The sequence below is a fragment of the Montipora foliosa genome, chromosome 8 (genome assembly GCF_036669935.1).
Source record: "Montipora foliosa isolate CH-2021 chromosome 8, ASM3666993v2, whole genome shotgun sequence".
Lineage (NCBI taxonomy): Eukaryota > Metazoa > Cnidaria > Anthozoa > Scleractinia > Acroporidae > Montipora > Montipora foliosa.
In genome coordinates, this window is record NC_090876.1 from 7515654 (window position 1) to 7528153 (window position 12500).

The window sequence follows — 12500 nt, forward strand, 5'->3', positions numbered from 1 at the left end:
ACAAAATGTGACGTTGATAGACCTTATTCGCTTGTACATTACCTTAACACCGGGAAGTCCAGGCTGTCCATCGCTTCCCATCGGTCCAGTAGGGCCCTAGAAAAAAAAAGCACTCAGTCTTATCGAAATTCAGTCCATTACTTTATACCTCATGCGCGGATGAATCGTGTTTTTGCTACGCACTGTTTCATGGACTGGAAGTTTGATCACCAAATAACTATTAATTTCCGAGCAGCCGAAGAGAAACAGGATGCTTTTCCGTTTTCACCAACTTTTCGGGAAGACATTTTGGCGAGTTAGTACAGTTAGAGCACTTTTCAAATGGCTGTCGAATGTAATTACGCGATTGCAATTGCTACGCTTAATAATTGGTTTTAAAAATCTCGCGCCAGTTTATCAACCAATGAGATGGCGCTTTGAGCAAGTTACATGGAATTGCTACCAATTTGGATTGATTCATTGCGCTGTTTGTACCTGGTGGGGCAAACATTGGAAAAAAGGCAAATTGCTGAAAATTGTCTCGTCAAAATATTAAAATAACATTGCTTAAAGTACATCTTAGGGTTTAAAATTAAGTACCTTTTCTAATAATTTTTGATTGCCTTTGACATTTTGACATTCTACTTCGTTATCTCCTCATTTTCCACAAAAAAAAAGCATGGAAGTAACTTGTGTAATCATTCTATTTTACTACTTAGGTGATAAACATTCAATGAACGTGAAACAAATCATCTGTGTGGCTAAGATATTCGTTACAACCTCTCGAACTTGTGTTGTTTGCCACCTCAAAAGTGTGTAGCTAATTTGCTTGATAATAGCAAATCCAAATAACAATTATTCCATGAGCCCGAGTTGGATATGAAGTGATAAAATAACCAACGAGCGCGTAGCGCGAGTTGGTTATAATCACTTCATATCCAACAAGGGCGAATGCAATAATTGTTTTAGTAAATTCTCAAACCGGGTTTTGCCGCCGATTTTTATTTCCACAATTTTACAAAGCGTCCGGAAAGAGCATCTTGGCGCACTATTTTCCATATGACGTAAAACTTCGACTATTGGCTCATAGTCGGAGTATTTTAGCCAATCAAAAAGCTAGAAATGCAATAGTCGGAGCTGAAAATTTACTAAGGTCTATTAGAACACAGCACAAGGCAATACTCCTTTATCCTGACCACGTATCGGAACATAAGAGTCAGTGAGTTAACGGAAGAATACGGGGAGTTTGTTCCTGGCATCACAACTGAAAACCCAACAAACACGCTTTTAGGATGGTAGACCTCTTGATCAACTTGTATGCACTAACCCTCCTAGAAACAATTTTGCAAGACCGTAACCAAGAGAGGACGCTGTTCCAAAATCGCTTTGTTTTGTCACGCGGAAAAGGGTTTCTCTCCCGCTCTTGAGGAAGAAAACAGGCCTCCTCATCTACAAGTCCCAGGTTTTTGTAAGGAAGGTGTTGCCTGCTAATCGTCGATCTAAGTATTTGACATTAAGAACTATAAGCTTCGAGGTTTCCGTGCATTTAACTTGCTGCCGGGCACTGAAGCGCAATAGCAGTAATTTGGACCCACGAGCGCGATGTGAGAGGCATGGGTCTATTCTCGATTTTACGTCATAAACTGCTTTGCAATGCAAAATTTCTTTCAAAACAGGAATGCAAAGCGGTTTGTGACGTCAAATCAAGAATAGACCCGTGCCTCTCGCATCACGGTCGTGGGTCCAAATTACTACTAGTTCTGTCAAGTTTACGTAGCTTGCACGACACAGAAAAAGCGAAATTCTGGGTAACAACGCTAACATATGTTTGCTTTGGATGGGAAGATTTATATTAGGAACAAAAAATATTTGGGTTTAGGTGCACGTTAAGTCGTTAAGACCGTTAACAAAATGAGACTCGAAACCCTAATAAAAAAAATTGTTGAACTTCAAGCCAACTAGGCGCCGACCAACGGTATCTAAGTTGATTGCGATGACAATTCTACCATTGAGAGTCTTCCAAAATTTCTTCGAGAGGGTACTGTTATCAAACAAAAGATACTTACGGGGGGTCCTTGGGCTCCTGATCGTCCAAGTGATCCGGGGGGCCCTCTCGAACCCTGTTAATAAACCAGATTTAAAATTTGCTTGCACTCTATATTACGCTTATTCCTCAAGACATGTACAGCACATTGCATCGAAGCACAATAGACTGTAGTTTAAAGGGAGCGGCGTATGTTTGTTGCGTAGGGTTATGCCAATAGTTACACTTTTAAGTTTCTCTCCCATAGCCCTTAGTTTATTTATACCTGTGCTGTCCGTTCCTCACCGCCTTAACGAGGCACTGGTGTTTAGGTTAAGACTGGGTCTGCGCATGACAGAGCTCGAAGACTTGCATACGTACCATTCGTGTAAACCCGAGGAGATAACATTAAACGAACACTTATGTACACGCATTAAGATGCACTCCAAATTTTCACATCCAACTCGAAGCGTCCCAAGCATTTGCTACCTATTTCCGGGTAACGGTTAGCGTTATTCTTAGCTTAGGATAAATGCTGCTCTTTATCCTTACTTGATGAGCAGCATTTGCGGGAGACTTTGTGACTTCAATTGTTTGTCTTCCGACGCACGAGTGATGTTAAAGTTACGGAGAAAAGCAAGGGGACACTTCGTGGCGCTTATTGAAATCCGCCTGCATCTAATTAGTTGTATTAATTGGGCATGTTTGAAAAAAAAAGAAAAGGTAATTCTTTCAAAGTTCTAATCCATTTCCGTCCATAATTTTTATCCGAAGCGATACAAAACGAAAAATGCTTTGAAGAAACTAATTTGGTTCTTGATAAAGATACTAGAGCGACTTTCGTATGTCCTTGAAAAAGTGTTCCCAATTTAATGTCGTAAAAAAGGTTCCTCTTATTCATCGTGGTGAAGTACAATAATAACAAAGTATCCTCGTTTGTCTCACGATGCGGTCACTTGTGAGGTAGATCGCGACGTTTCGACTGCATACTGCTAGTCTTCATCGGGCGACGAGGTCGACTGGTTACGCGTTACCTTTTAAGCAGAATGCTCCGCTGTGATTGAAACAGCGAGGATCGAAATGCACCAATCACAGCTGCTGAAAACCAACCAATCGCCTGACTAAGACTAGCAGTATGTAGTCGAAACGTCACGATCTACATCACAACTGACCACATCGTGAGACAAACGAGAATACTGTATTATTATTGTTCCCAGTTTGTTTCATAGACCAATATTTGGCAAGATTAAAACAAAGCTTATTCACGCCATGGAAACTCCTAATATGGGCAGTAAAACAGTTCGATTGCTCAATCACACATTACTGCATTTCAAATGACGTCAAAGCGAAACTTTCCGGAAAGTTCCATGGAGAGATGACAAAAAGTCGCTCTATTGCGTTTTTTGGTCTACATTTATTCAAAAACGTTTCTTTTTCATTAAAGTGAGGCTATAATAGCGAAAAAGTGGCTCAATGCAGTTTCCAGCACTTTCCAAGACGTAGATTTTTGAGGGGTCATAATTACTACTCTTTATCAATTGATGCCACAATTATGGTATCAAAATACTGCCCAATCACTAGCAAACACGTTGATATTATTTTTGTGACACAATAGGTTACCATAGCAATACTATGACCTGCTAAAAACACCCTTAATTTCAGCTTTAAGCGCTTATATTTGAAAAACTGCAAGGTGAAATTTTTTCTTATTACAGAATTTTCATTAGCAGGATAAGATGTAACTTTTGGCAAAGTTTAAAAAAATTCTGTTCATGGGGTTCAGAGCCGTCTTAATTTTTCGAAACTTTTATGTGGCTCTGAACCCCATGTACAGAATTTTTATAATACCAAACGTGTTCACCAGTGATTGGGCAGTTTTTTGATACCATGATTGTAGCATCAACTGATGAAGAGTGGCTATAATGACACATCAAAATCTAAGTCTTGGAATGTGTTGGAAACTGTTTTGAGCCACCTAAATCAGTGCCCAGTGAATTCAAATGGATTTCGTGGGATTTCTAGCCCTACAAATTACTCTTGGACTCACAAGTATGTTTTGATCTAGTACTGTGTCCAATTGCCGCGAACATGGATTTCCTGAGATTTGCAGCACTACAAAGTACCTTTAATATTCAATTCCCTCGTTACCTAGTCCTGCGCGGCAGGCAGGCTTTTCTTTTTTGTCAACCGCTATGAACTTTACAACGTAAGGGTTTCTTCCGGTTTTCACACCGGGGCGTGAGACGGCGTCAAATGAGGCCAAAAATAAAAGCGTTGGCACATAATGGCACATTCCCAACAATGCACTCTCAGATAATTTTAATGTTTGGGGTTTCCTTTACATTTGCGACGCATTTAAAAACCGCAATTTCTTTCTGATGTTTTCGTTCCGGACAGAACTATACTTTTAAATCAGTCAAGTTTTCACCACCACGCAATTATAGCTACTGCTTTTCTTCCTTAAATACATACTGCGAATCCGGTGGAGCCACTGTCTCCTTTGGTTCCCTCGATGCCTTCAGATCCCTGAAAGTTCACAAATCTCTCGTCAGTCAGAGACAATGATGGCGCCGGAAATGAAAATACTTGATGACGAACTTTTAATGAGCTAATTAAAGATCTCCTGTTCGTGTCATCCAACACATGACGTTAATGCTGTAACGTGCATTCAGCATCCACTTTTCACAACGACTTTTCACATGAAGGACATTTGGCAAACAACGGAAGCTGTCTTAAGCGCACGGAAGGGCAGAAAAATTAGCCTCCCACGCAGCCGTTCTTAGGGCCTTCGTCATGCGTTCCTTCCCCACTAATGTCTGCTGAAACGAAAAACCACTTCCGTTCGTGGATTTCGAACCAATCAGAGGCAGTTTTCCAGTTTTAGGTAAATTTGTGTTTTGTGTGGCATTCTTTCGCATCATGTGATTGGCTATGCACGACAAAATTAGTCAATGCTGAATGGTTTCTTTAAATAGTGGGGAAACAGCAGTTGAACGGAAGTGGCTTTTCGCTGCAGCAAATGTTAGTGGGGGAGGTACGCGTGACGAAGCACTAGGAACGTTTGCGTGACCGGGAAGCAACAAAAAGTGCAGTCGGGAACAACTACCGACCTCAGGCGACACTTCCCAATACTATCTGATGGTTTTAACTTTTTAATCGGTATAAAATACGAAATTAGAGGTCCAACTTGAAGTGCCTTGCCGTTTGTGTCTAGGACCACCACGCTAAAAGCATTCCATTTGACAGCAAACACGGTCGCATGGTTTACAAACATCGATGCAGACATTTATATCAAAACTTTGGGTTTCACGTCCTTAAAATAAACTTTTCCTTCTGAGTTTGTATATATCGATTTTATTCACATTTGATTTGGCTTTACAGCCCTCAGTTAATAAGGCTGAAACAATAATTTTACAGCCCTCGAAATTAATCTGTTCGGTAGCACTTCACTGACATTACCTAAAAATCACTACCTTGAAGATCCTCAGGTCCCGAACACAAAAATTCTATTGATCCGGGATGTCCCTAAAAAACCATTTGATCAGATGTATATGCAGTAAACTTACCAAGCCTCCAGGAGCTCCCTTGCTACCAAAATCTCCAGAGTCGCCTTTCAATCCCTAAAACAGTTTTAATTTTCAGTAAATTAAAGTTTATCACTGCTTTAATATTCCCCGCTTACATTGACTTCAAGCAACTGCCACGAACCTTCTCTCCAGGAAATCCTTTGGCCCCGTCTTCTCCGCGTGGTCCAGCCCCTCCCTACGAAAAGATAGAGATAAGAGCCTTCGTGATTATCAAGTTCAATCGGTCTGATGAAATGCGCTTCTTCGATGATTTTTGTCGACGCTGGTAGGTAAGTGAACTCTCATTTACGATAGAGCATTGTGCAGTGAAATAACACATTAGAGCGAGTTTCAATCGAGTGTCGTAAAACCAAAAACCAAAGTAATTACTTTGGCCAAGCAAAAAGAACGGAGACAACCATGCGTAAACGCTGATCTTGTAACCCCCTCATTTTCCTGATTTTGCAACTTCACTCGTTTATATCTCTGCTTCCGGACGGTGAAGTTTTTTCATTTTTTGCATGATAGCTTAGATAAATTTAATACGTCTGTCTTTCAAATTAAAAAAAAAAAACTGGCCGAAAACTCCGAAACTCTGGCCTACAGATTTTGTTGAATTTACAATATTTTAGAGAGTATTTCTAACATTATCTGGTAACGCTGAATGGGAAAATGTCAACGTCCCGTTTCTTCAAAAAACACAATATATGTTGATTTTAAGGCTCAAAGAAATGGTAACGTTATTTTGGAGAAAAATATAATGTGAGAAATCTACGATGATGATTACCCTAAATGTATCTAAGGAAGAATATGTTTATTTGTTTGAAACAAGGAGAAACTATTCTGAGCCTCTTTAAACCAATCCGGCACTGAGTGAAGTAGAGCGAGTTTCAATAGAGTGTCGTAAAACCAAAACCAAAGTAATTACTTTGGCCAATCAAAAAAGGACGGAGACAATCCAGTAAACCAATCAAAACTCGAAGTAATTACACGTAGCCGACACAAAGCAACGGGAAAATGTTTACTCGCGAGCCACCATTAGTTTTGGTTTCACTTCTGATTGGTTGAAAAAGTGGCGCGAGAACTTTGAACCAATCACTGAGTGAAGCAATGCAAAACCAAAGCAATTCGCTAATTACTTTCGGCACTCAATTGCAAACCTCTCTAATGCAAAACCAAAGCAATTCGCTTATTACTTTCAACACTCAAAACCGCTCTATCTTTAAAATAGAATTTACTTACTGTTACTCCGGGCTGTCCAGTAATACCCGGTGCGCCTGGTGCCCCACGAGGTCCCTGAAAAAGGAAAAAAAAAAGTTCAAACAACAAAGAATCACTGCTCTTCTCTTTCAGAATCACCACATAAGATTTGTAAAGGAAATTGCACGATCTGAAGTACCATTTGGAGTTAATCTTATAATTGGGGAGACAATTCATTGGGACAGTCAAAAAAACGTTACGAAAGTATAGTAAAAAAAACGTCGTTCCAGTAAATCAAGCGATAAAAACCTATTGTGCGATGACTGGGGAGTGTTCAACAAAAAGCAAGCAGTGACACAACCAGTTTGGGACGCACTGAAAAGAAAGTACAACATTAGGGAGCTTGAACACGCGCGTTTTTGAGACGCGGACGGCAACCGTAAGTGAGAGCTGTTTTCCCTTTTAACTTGCCTTCACACAACCACATTTATATTGTTAAATACCTTTCTTACACTAGAGATGATTAGTCTAAAAATCTGGGAGACATCACTTTCCTGGCACACGAAATGTTCTCTTTCGGTAGCCGTCCGCGTCTCGAAAACGCGCATGCTTAAGCTCGCTCATTGTTCGGGACGAGAAGGGAGGAGTGGCGTAGACTGATCTGCATGTCGCGAAACCAAGAAATTTAACATGTATAATTGTAGGCTTCCACTATTATCATCTTTTGAGCTTGTGAGCCTGTGTTAAATAAAGTGACCTAACTCAAATTAAATTGAAGTCGCTCTCACCAGATCGCCACGTTGACCGCGCCTTCCGGGCATTCCGGCACCACCATCTTGACCCTAGAAAAATGTTCTACATTAGCGCAGTTTTCAATTAACTATAGAAAGGAATAAAGCAATTGCGATTGCTAAGCCTTGCTATGCCCTCGAATATTACGCGCCACTTTATCCTGGTGATTGAGGTAGCAGCTCTCGTAAAGTATATTGCGACTGGCTCGATAGCCTAGCCAAAAGCAAAAGACTAAGCCATTGAAACAATGACTGAGACGTAAGAAAATAGAAGCTGCTTACAATACCAAACAATCGCAGGTTACGAGAGACGCTACACTACTACTCTCTCCACCCATCAGAGGCAAGACTAAGAGCAATTGTATCTTGCATGCACTCGCAGAATTTACACATAATTCTCTACTTGCGCAAATCTCATAATACACCTCTTTTACCCTTCCCCCCCCCCCCCCCTGCCCTCCCAACATTCTGCATAATCAGTGTTTGCAATTTCTCCTGGGACATGGAGATGTCCCAAGAGGTCAGGTTAGCACATATTCTTGCAGTACGCTGCATATCAACGACGTGATTTTGTGGTTTTAACGACAACGTGAGTATAAAAATGATAACTTTTCATTCTTTGTTTTGACTTTGAAATCGCTCTACCACTTTATTTTTAGGATGATACGCCCACATTACGCGACGTGAACGAGACGTAATAATCACGAACGACTTACGATAAAGCAAAGTTTTCGTCGACGTCGCCGTCGTAGATCTTAAAGTCCTGGTTAGTCTCTGCAATAGTCCCTTTGCATTAAACTGTCACATGGTATAAAATCTGCCCTGCTGGATGGCAAGCTACGCACTGGGACATCGAAAACAAAGAAAAGTCATGCTTGGCTGGTATGCTGTTGCATACCTTTTGCCATCCAGTATGGCGGATTTTGTACCACGTGACAGTATCATGCTAAGAACCCATTACTTCGGAACTTCTATTGAAAAATGGTCTTTCGGGCAAGGAAACAGGCGGCCTTCGAAGATCTCACAAATAAGACGCCATCTTAATGTAAACGTGGAAAACAAACCTTTGGTCCAGGGAATCCAGGGGAGCCAGTGCTACCAGGTACGCCATCTGAACCCTGAGTAACGAAAATCATCAATTTCACGATTTGCTTCGTGGTCATGACAAAGAAATGTGGCTCAAACAATGTTTACCCAAATGTTAAAAATTAGGTGATTCATCTTACCGGTTCTCCATCTTTCCCATCAGATCCAGGACTTCCCATGGGTCCACGGCTTCCCTGAGAAAGAAAATCAGCTCGACACCAAGATTGCAGAAAAAAAAATTGGTAATGAATACCATCTCAAAAGCTGGAAATCCTGACGAACTAATGGTAACCGTTTGCAAAATCAAACTTAAGGGATGGAGACTATAACAGGGTCGATGATACCGTTAAGAGAAAGATGTCCGACTACGGAAAATTGTCAGTTTCTCGGTTTGTTTGAGCAAGGAAAATTACCTTAGGGTTGTGTACCATCTACTTATATTCCTCTTAAATTCGGATCGAGGCAAAAGAAGATTGGCCACTTGCGATATGCAAGCACGCACACATTTTTACTTCGGAAAACACAGTTAGAAATCTCAAACGTTAATACCTACGAAAATTCCTTGAGAATGAAAGTGCTAGCGACTTAACGGCAAAGTTTTGGCTTATTCTTAAAATAATTTTAAAATTTTGTTGACCCAGTGTGAATAGTTAAATAAGATTCCGCTCGTTAAAATGTTATGATAAAGTCGTGCGATGACCATAGCGAACAAAAAAAACTTTGGCGGAAGGATGGATTACATACCCGCTGTCCCTTGGGACCCGTACTGCCAGGTCGACCGGGAAGTCCCGAGAAACCCTAAAATACAAGAAAAAGGATTTCTTAACGTAAAGACAACCCTCTATCCACATTTGTGCTGATGGATAGATGGACGGAATCTTTTCTTTCATCATGGAGTTTTATCAAATGGGGCCGTTTCTTCTTTAAGATGGCGAGGAAGAGCATTCCAGACCTTGGCGCCACTACGTGCGAAGCTATTTTTGTAATAGATAGATAGATAGATAGATAGATAGATAGAGCGGGCGAACTCATCTGTACTCTATACATTCGTAAGCTTTAAACTTAACTGAATTTCATCAAATGCCATAAGCCTGTTTGCCAAAGCCAGCTGTTAAATTCGTTTTAAATGGATATGCTTTAGGCGTTCATGCGTACTCATTTTCATGTCGCCTTGGTATTGTTATCCTTATGGTAAACATGAAATGCTTAGAGATAAGGATAAAAAGTGAATCCAGTGGCAGTATCTCTGGACGTGTTGCCAGACCGTTGTGCTATGACGATGCACCCCGAGTACTTCATAATCGAGGTTCCACTTTGCACCTTTCCCAACACTGTTCATCGGAAGTCGCATTTCCACATAAAACGTAACAAGACACATACCGGAGACCCTGACGGGCCACTTTCCCCTCTTTTTCCTTCGGGTCCCTTGTCTCCCTAGAAGGCGCAGAGAAATCCGTAGGTCAAGTTATATGAGAAGAATAGTTACGTTTAATTAAACATCAATTAAACGTTTAATTAAACATCATTACGATGACACAGATAGTAACAAACGCTTCCCGTTCCCATTCTTTTCTCTTTTTGGGGGGAGGGGGGGTTGGGGGGGATTCGATTTGAGTGTGGTTGTGTTTAGTTCGAATGTGCTCAAACAGTGCTTGAATTAAAAAAAAAAAGATCCTAATCCAGAAATAGTGATCAACTCGACTCAACCTTGCTTTGGTTTTAGGGGGGGGGGGGGGGGGGGTTGCGAGGAATTCGATTTGAGTGTGGTTGTGTTTAGTTCGAATGTGCTTGAATTTTAAAAAAAAGATCCTGATCCAGAAATAGTGATCAACTCGACTCAACGTTGCTTTGGTGTTTGTTTCTTTGTCATTTATCTGTTTGTGCAGGTTGAAGTTTTGGCAACTATTCAGCTGATGTAGACCTGCCATACCCACCCACCTATTCAGTCACTAAGGACAGCCAGATAACCGGCAACTTCATCCCCTAGTCTTCTCGAATAGTGAGTGGTCTTATACATTCCACACCTTTGAATCAGTGGATGAAATTCCAGGGGTAAACATTCAATAAAAAAAATTGGTTACGTAGTTAGATGGACGGGCCATAAATGTCCTTCAAAGTCAAAACTCAATGGAAGAAGTTTATGCAAATTCATACCGATCAGAATTTGCTGTTCTGAAATCGATGGCTTGAAATACGAATAACCGATTGAGGATCATTTTTACCATATTTGGAAGTAAAATGAGAACTGCGTTGCACGAATGACTGGCTTTAGATACGAACGTGCTTACAATTCGTTTTATTTGTGGACGGATGTGCCCTGCTCTGTTTGTCATCGGATATATTCTTTGGAACAATGTCCAAGAGGAAAATCTCGAGTCATTTTTGAAGTGAAAGGTTTTTGCGAGGATCACAGAGGGACAAGTTGTCTCCTAAAGCAATAAAGCTGGCTCAAACCCTGGCTTACGAGTAATTTCGTAATGCATATTCGATGATTTCACGCGTGATTACGTACTACCTGTTTCAGTATTTAGTTGGACCTTTAGTCCTTTAAGATTCTATTGTACTCAAGATGTTAATTAAGCTTGAAGTATAATTAGAGTAAGAAATTGTGCGTACTGCAATTCCGTCCACTCCATCTGCTCCGTCTTCGCCAGCTGTTCCAACTGGACCCTAAAATAAAGCAAGAAATAAAACTTAACTTAATATTTGATGCTTGTCAGAGACTCAGAGACATGAATAAAACCACGTTGCGCGCTTAAACTAAAGCGAGACCAAACTTAGCTAGGCTTAGCAGGACCGTCACAATTAAGAAATTTTGACAATCAAGCCGATTCTAGAAAGTAACAGTCGACTTTGCACCAATGCCAACAAAAGTGGATTCTCAAAGACCATCAAAACGAATATACATACATTTACATTTTATCGTGGTGAAAAAAGCTAGAGGAAGTTGTCAATTTTCCTTTTTTAGTTTCATACCCGAGACTTTACGATAGCAAGGGCTGTTCCATTAAGAACAAAGATAATAATTTAAAACATTACCTGTTCTCCTTGAACTCCAACTTCTCCAACAGGTCCGCGGAGACCCTACAGTGCATAAACAAGAGCGCCATATGGAACTTTTAAGTTCCGTGTTCATATAAAGGAGTAAGCGATGAGACAAAGAGAGTCATCAGTTTAAAGGCTGGGCTACAGAAACCTGCAGTTTTTATTTAAGAGAGCATGTACAACGGCAAAGTTAAGTAAAGCAAAATGAACGAAGAATTGAATACTTCCTAGACCTCCTAGAGTCATTAGCGAATTTAAGCAAAGACGACGGCTACCGAAACAAAAACGTCATTCCAAAATATAACTTAGCACTATCGCAAGTATAATTTGCGATTATTCCGTCTTGTTCACCTTGTACAATACGGGCGAACTGTCCTGTAACTGAATGCGTACGTACGAACAGTTTCTTAAGTCAAAACAGATAATGAATGGTTCATTGTTATATGCTCACGTTGTCGTCAAAACCTGAAATTTGGTGATGCACAAGCAGCACGAGTATTTTTCCTATTTTAACCAATCATGTTTTTGCTTTGTGCCGTTGTCGTGGCCGTAAACGTCGTCTTTGCTTATAATATCCTACTAATTGCGCGGTTGACTTTTGTCATCGAGCGTACATTAGCCTGTCGTAGAGTGGATTCTAGTCGTGGTTCGTTCATTGCCGATGGGTTGTGTTCTTTCGCGGGACATAGGGAACGTAATTCTGTGGCCTACATTTGAAAAAACTTACAACTTCTCCTGGTCTTCCATCATTTCCTCTTTCTCCCCGTACACCCTATGCAACAAGAAACAAAACAAAAAAAACATTACATC

The 12500-nt window shown here is 40.6% G+C and overlaps 1 protein-coding gene across 1 annotated transcript in view; it reads right to left on the reverse strand.

Moving 5' to 3' along the window:
• Positions 1-12500, reverse strand: part of LOC137968216 (collagen alpha-2(I) chain-like) — a 163162-nt gene that overhangs the window by 37299 nt on the left and 113363 nt on the right. The window contains exons 36-49 of the mRNA XM_068814834.1: positions 12418-12462; positions 11685-11729; positions 11262-11315; positions 10026-10079; positions 9390-9443; positions 8786-8839; positions 8624-8677; positions 7557-7610; positions 6811-6864; positions 5711-5764; positions 5569-5622; positions 4475-4528; positions 2046-2099; positions 43-96 (exon numbers count right to left, since the gene is read on the reverse strand). Of these exons, the coding sequence (XP_068670935.1) occupies positions 43-96; positions 2046-2099; positions 4475-4528; positions 5569-5622; positions 5711-5764; positions 6811-6864; positions 7557-7610; positions 8624-8677; positions 8786-8839; positions 9390-9443; positions 10026-10079; positions 11262-11315; positions 11685-11729; positions 12418-12462 (738 nt within the window). The remainder of the gene's footprint in view (positions 1-42; positions 97-2045; positions 2100-4474; positions 4529-5568; positions 5623-5710; positions 5765-6810; positions 6865-7556; positions 7611-8623; positions 8678-8785; positions 8840-9389; positions 9444-10025; positions 10080-11261; positions 11316-11684; positions 11730-12417; positions 12463-12500) is intronic.